This window comes from Salvelinus fontinalis, chromosome 1 (genome assembly GCF_029448725.1).
Source record: "Salvelinus fontinalis isolate EN_2023a chromosome 1, ASM2944872v1, whole genome shotgun sequence".
Lineage (NCBI taxonomy): Eukaryota > Metazoa > Chordata > Actinopteri > Salmoniformes > Salmonidae > Salvelinus > Salvelinus fontinalis.
The window spans coordinates 23,818,217-23,837,176 of NC_074665.1; the positions used below are offsets into that span (position 1 = coordinate 23,818,217).

The following is an 18,960-nucleotide window of genomic DNA, read 5'->3' on the forward strand; positions in this document are numbered from 1 at the left end:
TATTAAAAGGTGGCTCACTTGTCTTTTACTGTGTTTTATTCATGAATTAACATTTCATAATCACAACTGTTTAAATTGAATCTCAAACCAATGTAAAAAATAAAAAAGACAACCTCAAGATTATAAACAGAATAATACCCACATACCCATTGTACTGTATATTAGACATGTTGATATTAAGTCTAGCTTGATTATAATTATACTCAATCATAAAATATACTTTATTAAACACAGACTCATTATGTAACCAGTTGCCTTGGTAACCCCTTTCAAGAGCAATATCTTAATCACAAGTAACAGCATTATTATTGTTCACTAAAAATCAAGTCAAAAATACAACACTTACATTATAAAAAGTAACTTATGTGCACCCTAAATGACAGAGACTGTTATAGGTTACATTCCCATGTCAAATTGTTTGACTTACTAAAACACTCAGGTAGGAGAAAGGAATGTTTGAACACACTAATGCCACTGAAATAAATATGATTCAACAATAATTCATAAATCGGCTTAATCCTAATTTTTGATCCACAAACCATGCATAGCTGACTTAGAGAGACGTGTTGAAAATTGAGTGATGACGCAAAAAGATTGAGTTAGGAGTGAGCCCAGAGACTATTAAATACACATTTTTCTACCTTTACAATATCTGAAGATTAGTCCACAGTAGATGTCTTGACCTGAGCAAATGAACCTCACACTTCCAGCCCTCTAGACAGCAAATACATCTTGACAGGATAGCATAAATGTACACAAATGGGGAATGACCATAAATACATTGCAATGGACTAAATACGAGTATGAGAGAAAAGTCTACTTATCCTTTCCAGGTGGCGGAACAGGTAACGCTACACATTCTGGGAACTATTTTCAACATGACGTTTCAGTGGATCCAAGTAGTTTCCAGACTTTCCCATGAAGCAGCCCGGGAGGGAGTGCAAATCAGATGGCAATGATGGAAGGTGAGGTCTCAGGACAGTTCATCGATGCCTTCACCAATTGGCCCCAGTCTGTCGGTTTATTCACCATAGTTCCAGGTTGTTTGTGTTAGCAAAGCCCGGGTTCTCTCGGACTTTCCAATAGGTTCCATTGGTCCGCCACACATCCCTCCCAGAGGAATCTATGGCTTTCCTAAAGATGGAAAATGATTCAATTACAGAAAGCATACCTAGTATTAAACCAGTGGAGTCCCATATGATCTTCCTGTGTATCACAATTGAAGTTCGGTACATTTCAGACTACAAAAAAGAGATTTGGGGGTATTATCCTAGATATAAGATGACACACAAGAGTACCACTGAAGATTAAAAGGAAAGGGACTTACTTAAAGAAGCGTGGCGTGTGCTCCTGTCCTTTCTTAGCCAGTTGTTTCCTCCGCTCCCTCTGCATGTCTTCCACTTCTTCTTTAAACTTGTCACAGTCATCCACCCTCCCATCCTCCAGCATCCTGAGGAAAAGAAAATAACAAAAATCATCAAAAACACACCAATTCATCAAATCCATCATATCTAAGAGAAAGGCCCCGAGTTTTTCCTGGTCGTGTCACCTAAAACAGGAAAACGTCATGGCCCTGTTAATAAAAATATATATATTTGTAAAATGGTGGTTTTCCATTTCCTAATCAAGCCCGACCCATGGCGGCACCACTCACCTCTGGTCAGGGCGAAGGCGTGAGTCTGTGGGGGGCAGAAGAGGCTTCAGGCCTGGGGTGAGCTCGTTCAGCTCTAGTGTGAAGCTGGAGAAGCCGTAGTACAGGTAGTAGTCCTTGGGCTGGGAATCTGTACAGTGAAATAGACCACTGAGGTCAGCTACAGCTAATGTAACCACAGCCTCAAACCACAATGTCTTTAGATAGCATATCGCTAACCAGTAAAAAAAAAAACTTTAGGGGTTTGGAGGCTTTTGATACAAGAATTCTCAGTTTTGAACTTTTCAGACTGTTATCCTTGGGTGGGTGGGATACTCACTTGGCTTCCAGATACACTGTGGAGTGGGCAAGGTGTCACAGAAGATGCCCTCATGCCACAGCCCCCCAAACCGGTGGATAACACTCCCAGTCTGGTCGAGCACGGTGCCCTGCACTTCATTCTTGTTGGTGTCCGACCCCCAATAGCGAGACTTAACGAAGGTTATCTTACAGGTGCACGCGTTGCCGTTGAGGTTACGGATGATGACCTCCCCATAGTGCTCCAGGTAGCGCTGCTGGCTCAGGACATTATGGATGCAGGTCACCACTTTGTTCCACTCATAGTGGTCCCCAAACCTAAAAGAGTGAAGTTAATTTCTAACAGTTTGAGGGAGCAGACAGTAAAGAAATGGCCAGCAGCAGCAGACTCTCACCTTGGGAGAGTGACATTCACCATCCCTGTTGGCATGATCTCCAGTGACTTTCCCCAGAACTTATTCTTCCACCGCTGGTCTGTTTAGGTGACACAAATATGTTGTGCTTCATGAGAAAAACGTTAAATGATCAAAGTTTCAGATAGTTTCTAAAGGTTTAGAAATGGTTCAAAACAAAATGTCAAGACACTTGCTAACATTAGCCGACTAGAATCAAGGTTCTGCTCAGTTATAAATCAGTAAAGCTCACCCTGCCAGAAGGAGAAGGAGTCGGAGTCCGCGTGGCATGCAGAGATGGGGGGGTGGTGGCAGACCTGATGAAAGACAATGGTTTAAGTCTGAATACAACAGAACTAGTCTGACCTGGTCTGCTGAGGAATGCTAGAGAAGATTCAGTCCTCCTACCTGCTCACTGATGTAGCGGAAGCCCTTGTCTTCTCTCAGACATTCATAGGTCTCCCCCAGGAGTGGGTTGAAGGGCTTGTAGCGGTTGCGGTAGTGAGCTGTAGCATAGCCAGAGATGGCAAAGGCACCTACGTAGACCTGCACAAGACCAGAGAAGCACCTTCAGTCTTCTAATCTAACATACTGCGAATCACTAGCATAGCTGTCGTTACGTGGTTTCATTTAAACCCTGAGGCTCTGTGCATACTGTATTCTAGCATATGCCTTTGACACAACGGAAACTTATCATAGTTTAGTGATGTGTCCAGATGCTGCTAACTTAAACACCGAATGGAAAAGTGCTCAAGGTGGCTCTTAACGCCTTACATCCTTTGAGTTACAAAATTTGATGACATTTAAGAATCCTCACCATCCTCTGGTAGGGGTCTAGTGTGTTGTTGGCGGTGTCCAGCAGCTCAGAGTACTCCAGCTCCTCACACAGTCTTTGCATCAGGTTGATGGGCTCGTTGAGAGCAGCAGGCATGGACACACGGGACAGGTCCTTGCCTATGTTGTTATAGAGGATCTGCATCAGGCCCACCTGGGAGTTGTCCGGGCAGTGGGCGGCCAGGGTGGTACGGCGGCCCGTGTTTTTGGGCACGACACAGTTGGGAGTCTTAGAGATACTGGCACGGTACTCACGAGTGGCTGAAGCTGTGGGGGAGAGAGATCGGTTTCAATAAATTGAAAAAACGAATTGCTAACTAGTTACAGAGCGTGTGTATGTGTGTTCACCATGTCCTTCCTCAGGTTCAGAGTTGCTGGTTGTCCCTTCACTCAGACCAGACTCAGACTCAGAGAAGCTCCCATTCAGGACACCGTCACTCGCATCAAAATACTCAGCAGCAGAGTCTGTCACCGATGGCGTGCGACGGGACTCGTTCCCAGATACAGTCTAAAGAGAGGAAGAGTGACGAACAATAAACACCATGAGAAAGACAGCCAAGACAGAGTCGGTGAGGAAAAGCACCCATAGGCACTCGCACACAAATAAATACAAACATTTCGTAAACCAAGCCTGTCTCCATGAATGCATATACCCTCACCTCAGCCAGTGTGGTTGATTGGTGGTAGGTGTCCTGCAGTCTCTGACGCTCCTGGGCCAAGGCATCATGCACAGACTTGAGGGACGTGTATACTGACGGGGACAGGAAAATAAAGAAATTCACATTTAGCATTAGTAGTAATGAACGCACACAACATGTGAGTCCACGTGTGTTTTGACTCTGACCTCTTTGGGACACGCTACAGATGTCCTGCTGGATCTTCTTGCCTTCTGGGGAGGCGTTGGTGGGAGGGGACAGCTGGGAGTAGACATAGTCCGGGACGGCGGGGACATAGTCTTGAAGGGAGGGGACAGACGCACCCAGTTGGGACGAGCTGTTCAGGTGACTAGAGGACAGCTACAAAATGGAGGAACGATGGAGAATGAACAAGTAGAAAAAACTGAACAACCATTTTCTATTTGTCTGAGAATTATTTGCCAGTCACTGATTCCCCACATTAGTGAGATGTCAAATATGTTTGCATGTAGAAGGAAAATGAATAAGAACTGTGTACAAGCCTTGCAATATAGATACTATGGAAGATTAAAAGCTAACGTTTCATTTTTTATTTCATGAAAAATTAACCCCTTTTTCTCCCCGATTTTGTTATTACGATCTTGTCTCGTCGCTGCAACTCCCTAACGGGCTCCGGAGAGCCGAAGGTTGAGTCGTGTGTCCTGCAAAATATGACCCAACAAGCTGCACTTAAAAGCAGCTCGCTTAACCCAGGAGCCTGCTGCACCAATGTATCAGAGGAAACACCGTTCAACTGACAACCGAAGACAGCCTGCAGGGGCCCGGCCCGCCACAAGGAGTTGCTAGAGCGTGATGAGCCAAGTAAAGCCCCCCCTGGCCCTCCCCTAACCCGGACGACGCAGGGCCAATTGTTCGCCGCTCTATGGGACTCCCAGTCACGGCCAGTATTGACACAGCTTGGGATTCGAACCCCTTAGACCACTGCGCCACTCAGGAGTCCCGCTAGTGTTCAATTCTACTGTAGGAGCATGTATGTCCTACAAGGAATTAACCAGTTTTATTTCTCAAACATATATCACAGCTACAATTTCCATTCAATCTGATAGCAGTCTAATTGTAAAACGTTGGTTTGCTCTCTGAATCTAAATCTGATTTGACCTTACTTTCCATTGTAAAAAAATGTTTACCCCTTTGTCTGTGTGACTGTCTAGACAACATGGAAGAGATCAAGTAGGACTAGCTAGGTGTTCCTTGCTTTGGCAGTCTGCCTTGTTTCCTGGTGTTGACTCACCGATTTAGCAATCCCACGAAAAGGTTTTGGATTAAAAGGAAGCCTAAAAGTTATCAGATGATTGGGTTAGCTAATACTCAAAACATTATACTCTTTACAGGTTGGTTAGTGGTACACAATCAACTTTTGGTATTTTAGTATTAAAAAATATGTGAACATTAGTGCCAAATCAACGGGGAAATGCACTGGAACAAATATCCATGAGTCAAAACTAAAAATGTCAGTCTAAATCACCTACACATTTAATCTAAGAACCACAGGTAAAAAAGAAAATGTATGTTACTAACCTGTCTTACCATTCCAAGGGCCTCTACCCTTGACATTGTGCGCGAGTGACCCCATATCTTGCAAGACCTGGACTTCTTGGGTTTCTCAAGAGAGAGATTCTTGGTGGAATTATGAAAACAGACATGAGCCATTTATCTCATTACATTACTTAATTCAAGCATGTCTCCACACCCCTGTCCACTGGTATTCCTAGTTCACTTGTCCCTAGGAAAAGTCACCCCTTACCCCTAGGAAAATGTGTAGACCTGAAACAACTGGATAAGTGTTGATATTTGATCCTAGCCTATGCGATGGCTGGAGTGGAACCATTACCACATTGCTAAACCTATACTAGGAAGGGTTGGTTTGGAGCTGGGCCGTGGTGCCGCTTCATCTCACCTGCATGCTGATGATGCGCTGCAGCTCGCCGTCGGTGAAGGCCTGCTGGCCCCCCTCCAGCAACTGCAGCCTCCGGACCAGCCGGTTCAGCTCAGACAGTTCCAACTGACAACGGTTCAGCTCTGAAGAAAAAAACAAAACAAAAAACACAGAGACTGTTAGGGCAGATCCCAGAACAGTTCTACTGGGGAGTTAAGACCTAGAGCGAAACATTCGTACATCTCATCAAATCACATACACATGGTTAGCAGATGCTCAAGCATTTCGCTACACTCGCATTAACTTCTAGTTCCGACCCTGCAGTAATATCTAACAAGTAATCTAACAATTTCACAACAACTACCTTATACACACACAAGTGTAAAGGAATGAATAAGAATATATACTTATAAATATATGGATGAGCAATGGCCGAACGGCAAAGGCAAGATGCAGTAGATGGTATAGACTACACTATATACATATGAGTAATGTAGGGTATAGTGGCATTGTTTAAAGTGACTAGTGATACATTTATTACATCCAATTTCTTATTATCAAAGTGGCTAGAGATTTGAGTCAGTATGTTGGCAGCAGCCACTCAATGTTAGTGATGGCTGTTTAACAGTCTGATGGCCTTGAGATAACCATGGTTGTCCATGAAGCACCATTCATGACAATTAGAAGCTCGACTATTTACGTGAGTGCAACAAAAAAAGAACGGTTTGGCAGCCCTAAAGCATTTTGGGTTTACTTTATATACGAGTGCAGTACCTTGAGCACAGCTGTCTGGGTCATGAGTCTGTTGTAACCAGGCTGACACCTTCCCATTCACCCCCGGGTTGACCGAGGGAAACTCGGACGATGTTGGTGCAGCTATCTCACCCACGTAAGAGTCTGTAGTGCTATGGTAGTGTTGGTAGGAAGACTGGTATACAGACGAGAGAGGGAGACAGAGACACTGACGAGTCAATACAAGACTATAAGCCACGAATAGAGACTGGACCTCTACAGAGTGAGAGGACTCACCACGTCCTGCATGCCGTTCCTCTGTGCTAGTCCAGGCACACTGGTGCCCTGGGACAAGGCCTGGAAGAAGCCATTGTGCACTTGAGCAGCCTCATTCTTCTTGAACATGCGATGGGCACTCAGCTTGGCCAGCCAGATGTAGAACAAGTCATGACTATTGGCCTAGGAGAGGAAAGAACAGGAAGAGTGGTGCCAAGTTCATTTGTATTACTACAGGCCTCAAAAACTAATCCCAAAAACCTAATCCAACATCTCTCCAATTCAACCTTGGACAATATTGAACTTTGTTTACTAAGTTACTTAATTATAATTTATGTATTGAAGTTGGCCAACAAGCTAAAGTAAGTGAAAGGGACTGGGCATACCTTCATATGATATAGAATATCTCCTGCATCCAAATCGATACGATTGGATTTCTTGTTGATAGACATGACTGCAAGGCCGACATCTAATGAACCATGAAGCTTTCCCCTTGTGATCTTTAAAATAAAAGTGCTTTCCATTATATTATTAATGCTGAGTTTATCATTTAACTAAAATACATAACATAGTGAATGTACACTTACATCTTGTTGGGTTTTGGAATATCGTAAGATCCCCGTTTCCAACACAAAGTACCTCTGAAAGTAGGATCAAAAACACATGAATTAAACTAATTTATAATTAAACTAATGTGAACTAATTTCCAAAATAGTGACCAAACACACTGGTGGATTGGATGAATGGGCAGTTAGCTGACCTTGTGCCAGCCTTTCAGGGGCCATTTTCTCCTCTTGAGGAGGTATCCTTCACAGATGCCTGGAATGGTCAGGTCTTGAGAGTTGTCACCAGACATCATTTCCACCTGAAGGTCATCCATCACCTCCCAGTCTTTAATGTTCTGAGGGTGAACCAACACCATAACAAACACATCAGCATCCATCTGGAGACATTGTTATTTGTGGGATGTTAACACGCAGTTTGATGTTTTGTTTGGATATTTGATATTTAAAAACAGGTGCAGAATGGGTTTAAAACTCCTTACCTATCTACAGAACAGAATTGTTGGTTGTGCTTATTGTTAACTGAATGTGTTGATGTTGGTTCTTTGTCATTGTGACTCTCTCCTGGTGGAGGAGACATACCGTACTCACCCGAGAGTGACGGGAGGAGGCGGTGCTACTGCTCCGAGAGTGGGTGGGTTTGTTCAACGTGGGAGGGGTCTTCTCCAGGCCACTCATCAGCGATTGGCTGCGATTGAGCGTGGACCCGTAAGGATTTTGAAATGAATCCATTTTGAAATGATAATGTCAGGCTTCCCTCCCTTGTGTTATTGGTCGATTTTTCAATAAGACTGTTCCACTACAAACTCCCAGTCATCTCAGAAGTATGGGTCTGAGAAAGAAACACATGAAAGAATACAAATATAGATGGCTACTCTTTGCAAACATGTTTCCTCCTGTCAACATGTATAAACTGCTGTTGAATGAGGCTGTGCAAAGTTTTGTAGCTTCCTTTGAATAAGTTGCATATTCTAAATGATTAAACTTGTCAATTGTTAGCTGCAATTATGTGAATAAGGGTCTGAAGAGTGGACAACCTTTGGTTGACAAATCTCTTGTCTGAGGTCATTGTATGAAGATATGAGGCCTGTATTCATAACTTCTAGGCGGGTGTTATTTCAAAAAGACTAAAAGCACATCTAGCTCTTGGCAAAGGTTTGCACGGGGGCTTGTGAAAGAACCCAAGATCCCTCTCACCCTTCCCCAACAGGTATTTGTGATACTGAGCCATTTAATATCAATGTCATATTTTCCATCCAGTGTAATTTACGCATTTTTCCATTTCAATGTAAAGGAAGAAACATGACATCAGAGGCCATTACCTGTAGGGTGATAGGGTTGTTCTCACTCCAACAGGCTGGGAATCTGAGGAGAAGATTACAAACCTCCCTTCTAATTGGCTTAAGCTTTTTTAGTAAGACCTCTCCTGAACATGCAGTAATGAGATCACAAGGCAGAGAACACTGAAGATCTGGCGGTGACAACAATAAAAGGTTTGAGGTCTGGGTATGGGAGTACTAGGCCTATGCAAAAGTTACATCTACAGCCATTGAAAACACAATAGATAATGTGACTTGAATACTATATAGGTTCCAACAGGGGCGCAACTTCGGTTTTAGAAGTGGAGGAGACATTTTATTTAATTTATTTTTTAATCCATTAGTTAAACACTCCAAACAGTCTACCCGCCCAGAGGTGTCAGCATGTTCTTAAAGCACACCGTTGCCTCGTTTTGTATCACATTCCAATGATAAAACTGGGGAGGAAAAAAATGTGAAAGTTGCACCCCTGGGTTCCAAGACAAGTGTTTTGAGCTCATGAATGTACCCATGTGCATCCATGCAGGCTTTGCTTGGCATTAAATAAGGGATGATGTTTGAGGACAGAGGTAGAGAGGGAAGCCTCTCTGACCTCCGTCAGGGAAGCGTGTGGCAGAAACAGGATAATAGGATTTGCTGCTAACCAAGCTTCAAGCTTGCTTACTCAACGCAGAAAAATACAGAATTATCTAGTGTCGCCAATTACAGTGCAAACCCTCCACATCATGCTCTGTATATGGGCCTGCTTGGCATGTTGAAGTGGGCAAATAATCCATTGAATTATGAATGCTATGTGGATATGTTGAATGGTAGGTTAAGTTGATGTTCAGGCCTTAGTCCTGTGGCAGTCAATGCAGGTTATTCTGGGCAACATTGCTAGTGTGACCAAATGTCATCTTATATTACGTTTAAGGGTAAGCACTATTGACAACTTACAACTAACTGAATCAATGAAGGATGTATGTCTGCCAAATAGAGGCCAGACTGCAGTCATTGCATCAAATGGGAAATAGTGTCATCTTTCTACTCAACATTGCTCCAAATTCTCTGAAGTTTCCCTGGTGAGATTCTGTGGGCAGTGCACAGAGGTTGTTCCTAAAAGTAAGAGATTTGGCAACCCTGCCTCCAACTGATAACAACCCTGCCTCCAAGTATAATGCTACTGAAGAAATATGAGAAGTCTGTGCATATTACAGGGCTCACCATACAATATGATTTTCCAGCACAACAAGAATGAGGTGACTGACGCATATACAGTGTGCACGAGTAAACCACAGACAGGTTGTTAGTCATAAAACAGCTGGTGAGTAAACTTGCTATGTGGTTACATACAAACTGTTTGTTATTCTCAAGAAAGCACAATGCAAAAAGGCATAACCTTGGGTCCCATCACAATGGTTAAATTGGTGCAAGGAGGCTCTTATTGAAAGCCCATTATGAAATGACTGTGCCACACAAATTGACTCATGTCCTGAACTAAACAAACCATTTGAGCAAGACACATGTTAATTTGGGAATTACCTTCAACTAGTATCTATTTCATAAAAATTTAGACATAGGGGGCTAGTCCAATGAATGATCTTAAGAAAGTGTCAAAAACAAACATGTATTCTATAATAGCCTAATCTACAATGATCTGATATTGCATTATTTGTCCAATAGCAACATTATGAAAAAGTTAAACCCAATAAATAATGTAGTTTGTTTTGGTTATGTGGTTGTTTGTTTAGTTGGTTGAAGTGGACATGTTGAAATTGCATCCATATCCTTGGAAATTCCCCATTCCTGAAAAGTCATCTCTTCAACTACACATTCATCAAACGCAAATATTCACTCTGCGAGCTTACCTGAAGTTCATGTGTGACCACTCTCATCGCGGTAATATTTTTTTTAAATGTCCAACAAACCTCGTGATTTCCCATTTGTTTGACAAATCACACAGCTTTATCCGATTGCGGGACCATGTCTTTCTCAACACACGTGCGGAAAAACAAGACACGCTGTCAAAAAATTATTGTAGAAACTGCCAATGTCTGCTTCGCTGTGCTCGCGTAATGAGTAAAACGCAGCATCCAAATCCACGGATAGCTGTGCCACTGCGCAATGTGGCCAGGGCATTATCCGCATTAGCCTAAGGAATTACAAGTGCTCATGGGATGTTTGTAGGCCCGACTAGACTTGTAGGCCCGACAACTGATGATGCACCTAGGCCTGTCTGTCGCTATATCGCCATTGGATAACTGCATGTTTACAATACATTTAAATAAAGTCTCGTCAATGTTCTTCTCCCACATAGAATACACATGATCCAATGTTTTGACATCATGAGAAGATCTACTTAAATCAAACAAAAAAATGTCACACACATTTGATTCATACACAACCCTGTGGGTTAGTAGTAGTAGTAGTAATAATAATATTGTAGGGCTTGCCCTGTGACATACTGATATTGAATTGAGATGAATATGGTAGTTTCCCCCCCACAAACTCAGAATAGCAGTTGTAAATAGACTAACTGACCCAGATTAACGTGGTAATCCCCAGATTAGCCTTTATCAGGATCTCCAAGACCACTTGTGTTTATTTTTGGCTCGTATGATTCTCATAACTATTGGAGCATGCATGACTATTGGCACTGACTTTTACAAATGTCTACCCACATATTCATATATTCAAAAAGGATCAACGCAGAGGATTACCTCAGCCAAGAAGGTTGGCCCATTTACTTTGAGTTTTTTGGACCAATCACTTCAAATCAATAACAAAACACTTGCCATTGGCTAATACAATATTTTAAACATTGACACCATTTATTTTTGATATGGTCAAAGAGGCCTTAGAACAGAACATGAGTAGTAATCAAAATAATGAACAAAAGGAACAAAAACAAGTTTTTTTCAAGAGTTGCTCTCAAGAGGTGTTGTAGCGGTTCATGTTGTACTGTACATTGTATGACCTCCAGGTCACAGAGGCAGACCTTAAATCTGCGGACATGACCTCCCAGTAGACATAGTGCTGCCGACCTCCTTCCCCTCCCCCACGGGCATGAATCTTCTAGACCTAAGCAGTCTCCTCTGCCTTGGGGGGGCTCTCCCCTGGGGTCCCGTTGGTACTGCCTGCGGGAGCCTGCTGTTTGAGGTACTGCTGGAGTATCAATGAGAGGTGGGCCGGGTGGCGCTGCAACATGGAGGCTGTCTGCGAGGTCAGCATGGTCAGGCCACTCACCAGCTCTCCCTGTACCACGGTCACTGATGGCAGCTTGGCATAGTTCAACACCCCCTGCCGACTTAGCAATGTCTTCTCTATACAGGCCCCTGAAACAGTGGGAGGAAAAGTAAGGGATTACACAATTGCTTGTATGATAGTAGCTTTACTGAAGTCAGGGAATAACGTTTTGCTATACTGAGAGTGGGACCACCCGATTGCATTGAAAAAGTATTTACTTACCCAATAATACCATCTGGGGGCTGGTCCTCAAACTCAAAAGCATTTCCTTCACCTTTGGCTCTTTACTAACAAATAGAACTGTCTGGCCGATGAATAGAGGCCCCATGTTAATGTAAGGGCTGTCTGGCAGGTAGGACCTCATCACCTGTGGTTAAACAAGATCAAAAAACATCATATTAACATCTTTCAAGATGCAATAGGCGATACAATTTGCGTCATAGTTACAATATGACCTGGTTGGGGATGAACTTGATTTTGATGCCATGCTTGTGGAGCCTGTGCTTGAGAAGCAGCATGTCCTCTGAATTGGTGGCGTTGTTTTGGATCACAGCGATCATCTTACAGTCCTGGAACATGGTCTGCAAATCCTTCTTCAAGAGCAACACCAGGCCACTTTCCTGTGAATACAGCAGTATTCATAAATCAGCCATCATCTCGATACCAAGCCAGCTCACATCACTACTATTCCTAACCGGCTGGGTGGGTGGAGGAGCTCTCCTTTTAGCACTAAACAAATATACATGTGTGCTTCTGAAAAAACAGCTCCAGTACACACACTAACATTGACGGGTTGCTTGTGCTTGTTTTTGAGTTATAAACACATGCACTGGACTTCACTGACCTCCTGAACTGGTTTGACGCGGGGGGTCAGAGCCCCGGGGGGAGCTGCAGGTTTGGGTGGAATGTATTCAGTGATAGCCATCAGCTTCTGTTTGAGGATGTGCATGGGCTTCCTGTGACGCGTGACTGCCTTAGAGCCATGCCGGACACTCTGTGTCAGGGGAAGCCATCCTGTAGACACACGTTACATTAACAATGGGTTTATAAAGAAGGACTGAAAATAATAGATGTTTCTATGCAGACATTAAAACCTGATAACTCTTTTATTCCATGCAATGCAGTTAACTTGTGTGTGTATACATTCCAATAATACAGTATAATGTGTAAGTGATTCCATTACAAGCAGTCTTTTACAACTCATCTTTCTGTCAATGTGACTATCCTTGCACAATGACGGTCTTATCTCAGGTTTGACATCAAAGAAAGGATGTATTGCAGCAGAGCTATGCAACGGATTTGCACTTATAGTGTACAGATCATTCTGTACATCAAGCTCTCTGTTATAACCTTTCACCCAAGAGCAAAAGCATGAAGTTGCAAGGTTTGAGTCCTGGTGTATGTTGAATGGCTGTTGTTTTTGCAATGTTCTGCTTGTTACAATGTAGCCATGCAATTGCTACAATGTAACTAGCTTATTCTAATGTAGCAATGTACTTACTTGCTACAATGTAGCTACTTACAATGTAGCCTAGCGCTCTAGGAAGCTTATTTTAGTCATATTCGAAGTTAGCTGTGCGCTGTGTACTACAACCGAGAACATGGGCTCGTGCTGCAACATGACTTGACATGTAGCTGTATTTATAACGTTTTTATAAAAACGAGGTACGTTACCCTGTTTTGGTAAAAGCCTGCCACACAAGGTCGCCGCCATCTTTGTCAGGAAGCGTTGGAATGGGGGGCGTGAATCATACGTCAGACACCGATTACAGTTCTCGGAAAAATATACGAGGTCAAGTCATGAAGCCTTGATTTTCAGGTCTAGAAATGCCCCGAGTTACTTGACCGTTCAAGTTGAGTTTTCCCAGTTGTTTTGAACGCGGAAAGTAGTGTCAGTAGTTTGGCACTTTCAATGCCGCGATCAAAACAATTAAAAGAACCACAAGACAACAGTGAACGTGTAAAAAACATGAAGTCAGTGATCTTCATGTCGGAAAGTAAGAGCTCTAGAGAGATGCCCAAGTATCAGACTTGGATTTCTGGGTAGATTTTTCCCATTCGGATATCGTTTTTTCCCCCAGGTTCCCAGTTGTCATGAACGGACTGAAGTCGGAGAATTCCGATCCCAGTTGTTTTGAACGCGGCAGTTGTTTCAATCATCTTACATTTTGCATTAAGGTGAACATGTATGCCTTTGAAGTAATTGTACTATCTGTGAAATGACGGATGAATGCGAAGACAGTGTAAAATATTCCGATTGATTTTCATTTGTATTTATCGATAAAGTCAACAACAAAAAATAACAGAAAAAGAGGCGAAGCAACAGGGTTGACTCCGCCACGAAAATAAGACCACGAAGTAAGGAATTTTTCAATTAGCGTGTCGAATTTGGTCAACAAAATATTGAATTGCTACATAAAGCTTATTTGATCGAATATACGTTTCGTAATGGCTATGTTGTTAAGAATGCAGTGGTATAAGTGGACGCACGTGGCATTTCGTCAACTTTGAAAAAAACTACTTTATATCGGAGTTGTGTTTGGGGTGCGTTCAGTTCGCTTGAATGTGTGCTACTTTGCGGAACGGTTTGTACTGAACGACACATTTTCTCAAAACATTTTGAACATACTTTGACGTACGTTTGCTCCATTTAGACATATTCTGTGCTATTATAGCGTCCGTGACAGTTTGTGCAGGGCCGTTGTGGCTACAACCCCAGATGACTACTTTAAAATGGTGGAATTCTTCAATGGCGCTGCGCATGTTAAAAAGTCATTTTGGCCACTAGAGGCCTCTGTCATTCTGTATGGTTTGCTCCTGTTTGGTGGGTGTGGCTTGAAGCAATGAGGACGTAATTAAAGGGGAGTGGCCATGATGACAGCGTTCCAAAACAACACCCAACCTCTCCCCGTTTTTCAACTGGACGTTCAGCACAGCGCCATTTCTATTCAATTGAACGCAGCCCTGTTATTCACACGCGTATCTGCTCTCTCATTGGCTAGAACCTGATCTAGCCTTCTTCCACCTGACATATGAGGACATGTATTTCCATTGTTAGAGCGGTCACTCGACTATCTTGACAATATATTAAAACATCTTTGAGCGAATGTTTGCATAATATTTTACGTAAGACAGCGAGCGTGATTACGTCAGCGTCAGGCTTTGCGTGTTTGTTGTAAAGTATGAGGCGCATACTCGGTTGCAATTCGTTGAAGAATATCAGTGAAGTAGGTAAATACTTTCATCCCCAGGTTTCTTTGACAGCTTGCTGTCGAGCCTTATTTTATCAGTCATTTTGCACGAAAACTACCAGTGATTCTACAGCCATGGATCTCAGTGACATGCGAAAAAAATACAAAGGAGACGAAGAGGTGAGAATTGACGAGTTTGCTATGACACAAGCTACCTCACCTTTCTAGCACAACAATGTCTAGCCAGTGTGCTTGCATTGTTTCAATTGTGTATGAATTACGTTGACGACCCCAACATTTTCATTGCATCAAGTATAAAATGTAAATTCAATGTAGTTTAGTCATATGTTAAATCTGCTCACAAAGCTGCCTTCGCTTACGTCCAGCGTCTTGTGATGTAATGAAGGGGCTTCTCTCCCCCAACAGCTCCTCCACTGGCAAAGGGAACATAAGGGCCCCTATTATATATCAGGGGCCCAATCAGGCGGTTGCAACTTTACAGAGCGTATTGTAGAACAGATAGATAGTGTAGTCATATAGAACAGAGATTTGTGGCACCTCTAGTCATATTATATTTATCATCTGCTACGTTTTGACGTTTCACCTCACTGCGTAGCCTACACCCCAGCAATTGGAGAGATCAGAACTTCATTGACGATGTCACAATAAACATAGGCCAACGTTGAATTACCTAAATGCTTATGACTTCAATGTAATGTGCATTTTGATGTAAAAGCCTCTATCTTAACTTGTTTTAGTGCTTTGAAGAGAATCATCTTGTTTCTCTGGACCCCATCAAGCAGTTTGAAGATTGGTTTGATCAAGCCACAAAGTGTCCTGAAATTGGAGAGCCCAATGCAATGTGCATTGCCACATCCACCAGGTGAGTACCCCCATAAGTAGTCCCTCAAGCACAATGCTTGCTTCTTAAGCTAAATTGTAACACATTTTCTATCAATCTGTCTGTTTCTTCATAAAGAGATGGACGTCCATCTGCTCGAATGGTCTTGTTAAAAGGCTACAGTAAAGAAGGCTTCCGGTTCTTTACCAACTACGAGAGCCGGAAAGGTGGAGAGCTGGTTAGTACCTACTACTGTCACTAGGCAGGCATCTTCCTCCCTTTCCTCTCAAGTGCATGTGTAGCACATGGGGATGTGCGAAACTTACTCCTCAGCCTGAAGTGTCCCCACTTGCACCAGTGATTAGCTAGCTTTTCACGTGACGCCGACTGGTAAGACGCTTATTGAGGTCATGCATGCTAGCAAGGCAGAGGTCCTGGGTTCGAGCCTCAGTGTGAGCCGATTCAGGAGGAAGTGATACTTGCTAAGTAAGCAACGTGACGTCCTTTGCACCTGCACCACTAGATTATGTCGTACTACTTCTGTTTTCCGATTTTACATCTGATATTTTCATATCCCTTCCTGTAGGAGAGCAACCCTTATGCATGTCTGTGCTTTTACTGGGAGCCCATCAACAGGCAGGTATGTGCTTAATTTTACCTCTTAAAATGTAGCGTACTTGTTAACCCATTGTTTCAATATCTTTGATTTGGTATGATGAATATGTTGTGATTTGGGTTTTGGATGAATTAAAGGGCAATTCCATCACTTTTCAACCTAATTTCATTATCTCCAGCACAATACCAGTGTCTACATAAGTGAAGACGGGTGCATTTCTATGTTGTTGTTTTTTTAATAAAGAAGTTCAAAAGTTTTACATGATGATATCATCAAAAGGTAAAGCATTTTTAAAAACAGTGATTTTCTAACACTATGAGATGTGTGGTGATGTGGAGAGAAAGAAAATACCCTAACTTTGGCTAGAAACTCATTGCAGGTTAATCCTACCCGGTAATATCACAGAGAAGCGTTATTTTTTTTATATTTCTTGTCTTTTTAACCACAGATCATAGAAATGTGCCGTTTTCTCATGTAGACACTCGGCTGGTGCTGGAGATAACGAATATGGGGTTGAAAAGTGGTGGAATTTCCCTTTAACTAATGCAGGATGACACTGAATTTGCTGTACAGTTAGTTGGCACTCACTTGAGAATGTGGGTGTGCAGGTCCGTATCGAGGGCAATGTGGAGAGAATCCCCTACCAGAGCTCCTGTGACTACTTCCACTCCCGGCCCAAGAGTAGCCAGATCGGGGCCGTTGTGAGCAGACAAAGCACTGCAGTCCCTGACAGAAATGTGAGGACCACCAATGTATTATAGAGATCCACCATTGGACTTATTGCCAAAATGAGGGAAATTAATGAAAATATGTGAAATCTGCCGGTTTTATTTCACTCTGCAGTACCTGAGACAGAAAAATGCAGAGCTGGAGGAAAGGTACAAGGACACAGATGTCCCAATGCCCGACTACTGGTTAGTATATTAAATCACCAAACCTGTGCAGTAAATTGTCTATCATGTAATCTCAGTTAACCCAGAATTAAAATCTGAGAAATTTGGTCAGATGCTATCCACGAGAGATGATCTATCACGTAAGCCTGTTCTTGTTTTTGCACATTGTCCCTCTATCTTCCAACAGGGGAGGCTATATCGTCAAGCCTTACTTGATAGAGTTCTGGCAGGGTCAGACCAACAGGCTACATGACCGCATCGTCTTCACGCGGCTGAAAAATGGAGAGAGTGTTCTAGAAGAGTATGAACATAATGCTGAGGCGGGCTGGGTCTACCAGAGGCTATCCCCTTGAGGTCGGTTACATTAGGGGAAATGGACTAAGGCAAGGCTGGAGATTGGGCCTAGTGTACAAGTCACTCATGATGTCAACCAAATGACCACCATCATCTCAATGCAGTAGGAGCCTCTCATGTTGATGTTGAATGGAAGACCTATTGATGTTGAATAACTACGTGCTATATGTGTGTCTTAGAAAAAGCAAATTATGGCTTGTTTTCTCCAATCGTTCTTGTTTAATACCAAATCAGTAGCGAATTTATTTTTATTTATTTTATTTTCTGGATGGTTAGGAGGCCTGATTGCCTGTTGTCTCCAGGGCAACAATGGGAAAGTATCAATGTGATATGACTATATGGTCTAGCACGTAACCTGTGATGCAAGGTTTTACGAATCTCAATATGCTGTATGGCACACTTTACATTCCCTGACGCTTGACGTGCAAAGTCTGTCTAGTACAGTAGTCAATGTTGGATAATTATTGACAGTTAACCGGTTATCCAATGAAAATGCATTTCCGCGACCTCAACAACCCCTGGAAACTCTGTACTTGTAAAAAGCGCAATCTCCAGTACTGTCTGTCTGTTATTTAACATTTGTACTTGAGTTCCACTGTATTGGATGACATGTTCTGTCTAGCAGCTAATATGTCTTCTGAAGGCCCAAATCCATAGCAGTTTCTCTGTCATGTAATACAGATAGCTTATTAGGCTGTAGTCCCTGTGTTGAATTTGTTATGGATTGATTGTCATGTCTGTGGCTCAAACTGCCTTTTTAATATAGGTAAATTCAGATTAGAAGAGTTGATGTGAGTTCAGTTGTGCTAAGGTAATTCAGTGTATAAAGTCAGTCATGTCTGAGAATGAGCTTGGTTGTTCACTTGATTTTCTTGGTGTGTGAAGACCTCTGTATTCGCGACAGTTTAAATGGCACATCCGAATTGTGATCGACTGAATGGATCTGAAAATGTTTTAATCTGCAATTGAGTACTCCGTGCTTTTTCTGGCCAAAAGATGTCAGTGTTGCATGAAAAAAAGCAAAATTTTACCTACAAGTAAGTATATTGCCATACGCCTTGACTGACATTTTGATGTTTTTCAATCAACTTTATTTTATGCAGATCTTTTTAGCGTGTTAGATTAAACAGAACTGTAAATAAATAAAGAAAATAATCACTGGATCACATTATACTCTGACTTGTTCTTATGGATAGACATGCCCT

General features: G+C 42.5%; 3 protein-coding genes across 4 annotated transcripts; 1 reads left to right on the forward strand and 2 right to left on the reverse strand.

Moving 5' to 3' along the window:
- Positions 1–18: 18 nt before the first annotated feature.
- On the reverse strand, positions 19–11,230 carry LOC129844696 (oxysterol-binding protein-related protein 7-like). 2 transcript variants are annotated; one of them, XM_055912775.1, is made up of 20 exons: positions 10,483–11,230; positions 7,908–8,148; positions 7,514–7,654; positions 7,341–7,394; positions 7,140–7,253; positions 6,775–6,936; positions 6,520–6,673; positions 5,767–5,888; positions 5,388–5,486; positions 4,019–4,190; positions 3,834–3,925; positions 3,523–3,682; positions 3,158–3,441; positions 2,749–2,886; positions 2,594–2,657; positions 2,344–2,422; positions 1,971–2,266; positions 1,655–1,781; positions 1,328–1,450; positions 19–1,134 (listed from the first exon to the last, which is right to left on the reverse strand). In XM_055912775.1, exons 2-20 carry the CDS (start codon positions 8,046–8,048, stop codon positions 1,026–1,028), a joined length of 2,631 nt encoding a protein of 876 aa, XP_055768750.1. In that variant the 5' UTR covers positions 8,049–8,148; positions 10,483–11,230; the 3' UTR covers positions 19–1,025. The 2 variants fall into 2 exon arrangements, with proteins under 2 accessions (XP_055768750.1, XP_055768827.1); XM_055912852.1 differs by lacking the exon at positions 10,483–11,230 and adding an exon at positions 8,639–8,929.
- Positions 11,231–11,426: 196 nt separating this feature from the next.
- Positions 11,427–13,906, reverse strand: mrpl10 (mitochondrial ribosomal protein L10). The gene is made up of 5 exons (XM_055913069.1): positions 13,535–13,906; positions 12,705–12,874; positions 12,316–12,480; positions 12,083–12,227; positions 11,427–11,949 (listed from the first exon to the last, which is right to left on the reverse strand). The coding sequence occupies exons 1-5, from the start codon at positions 13,572–13,574 to the stop codon at positions 11,696–11,698; spliced, it is 774 nt and encodes a 257-aa protein (XP_055769044.1). The 5' UTR covers positions 13,575–13,906; the 3' UTR covers positions 11,427–11,695.
- An 868-nt stretch (positions 13,907–14,774) lies between these two features.
- Positions 14,775–18,918, forward strand: LOC129844797 (pyridoxine-5'-phosphate oxidase-like). The gene is made up of 7 exons (XM_055912971.1): positions 14,775–15,231; positions 15,810–15,934; positions 16,031–16,130; positions 16,479–16,532; positions 17,117–17,245; positions 17,352–17,422; positions 17,589–18,918. Exons 1-7 carry the CDS (start codon positions 15,043–15,045, stop codon positions 17,752–17,754), a joined length of 834 nt encoding a protein of 277 aa, XP_055768946.1. The 5' UTR covers positions 14,775–15,042; the 3' UTR covers positions 17,755–18,918.
- The last annotated feature ends 42 nt before the right edge of the window (positions 18,919–18,960 follow it).

Bases quoted from the DNA above. Each gene is read 5' to 3' on its own strand.
- mrpl10 (XM_055913069.1), bottom strand. From the start codon at position 13,574: ATGGCGGCGACCTTGTGTGGCAGGCTTTTACCAAAACAGG. The intron at 12,875-13,534 runs GTAACGTACCTC...GTGTGTCTACAG, and splicing joins CAGGCTTTTACCAAAACAGG to GATGGCTTCCCCTGACACAG. The intron at 12,228-12,315 runs GTCATATTGTAA...GTTTAACCACAG, and splicing joins TCAAGTTCATCCCCAACCAG to GTGATGAGGTCCTACCTGCC.
- LOC129844797 (XM_055912971.1), top strand. From the start codon at position 15,043: ATGAGGCGCATACTCGGTTGCAATTCGTTGAAGAATATCAGTGAAGTA. The intron at 15,935-16,030 runs GTGAGTACCCCC...TTCTTCATAAAG, and splicing joins TGCATTGCCACATCCACCAG to AGATGGACGTCCATCTGCTC. The intron at 17,423-17,588 runs GTTAGTATATTA...ATCTTCCAACAG, and splicing joins GTCCCAATGCCCGACTACTG to GGGAGGCTATATCGTCAAGC.
- LOC129844696 (XM_055912775.1), bottom strand. From the start codon at position 8,048: ATGGATTCATTTCAAAATCCTTACGGGTCCACGCTCAATCGCAGCCAA. The intron at 5,487-5,766 runs GTGAGATGAAGC...AATTCCACCAAG, and splicing joins AGCGCATCATCAGCATGCAG to AATCTCTCTCTTGAGAAACC. The intron at 1,782-1,970 runs GTGAGTATCCCA...TTCACTGTACAG, and splicing joins ACAGTGTATCTGGAAGCCAA to ATTCCCAGCCCAAGGACTAC.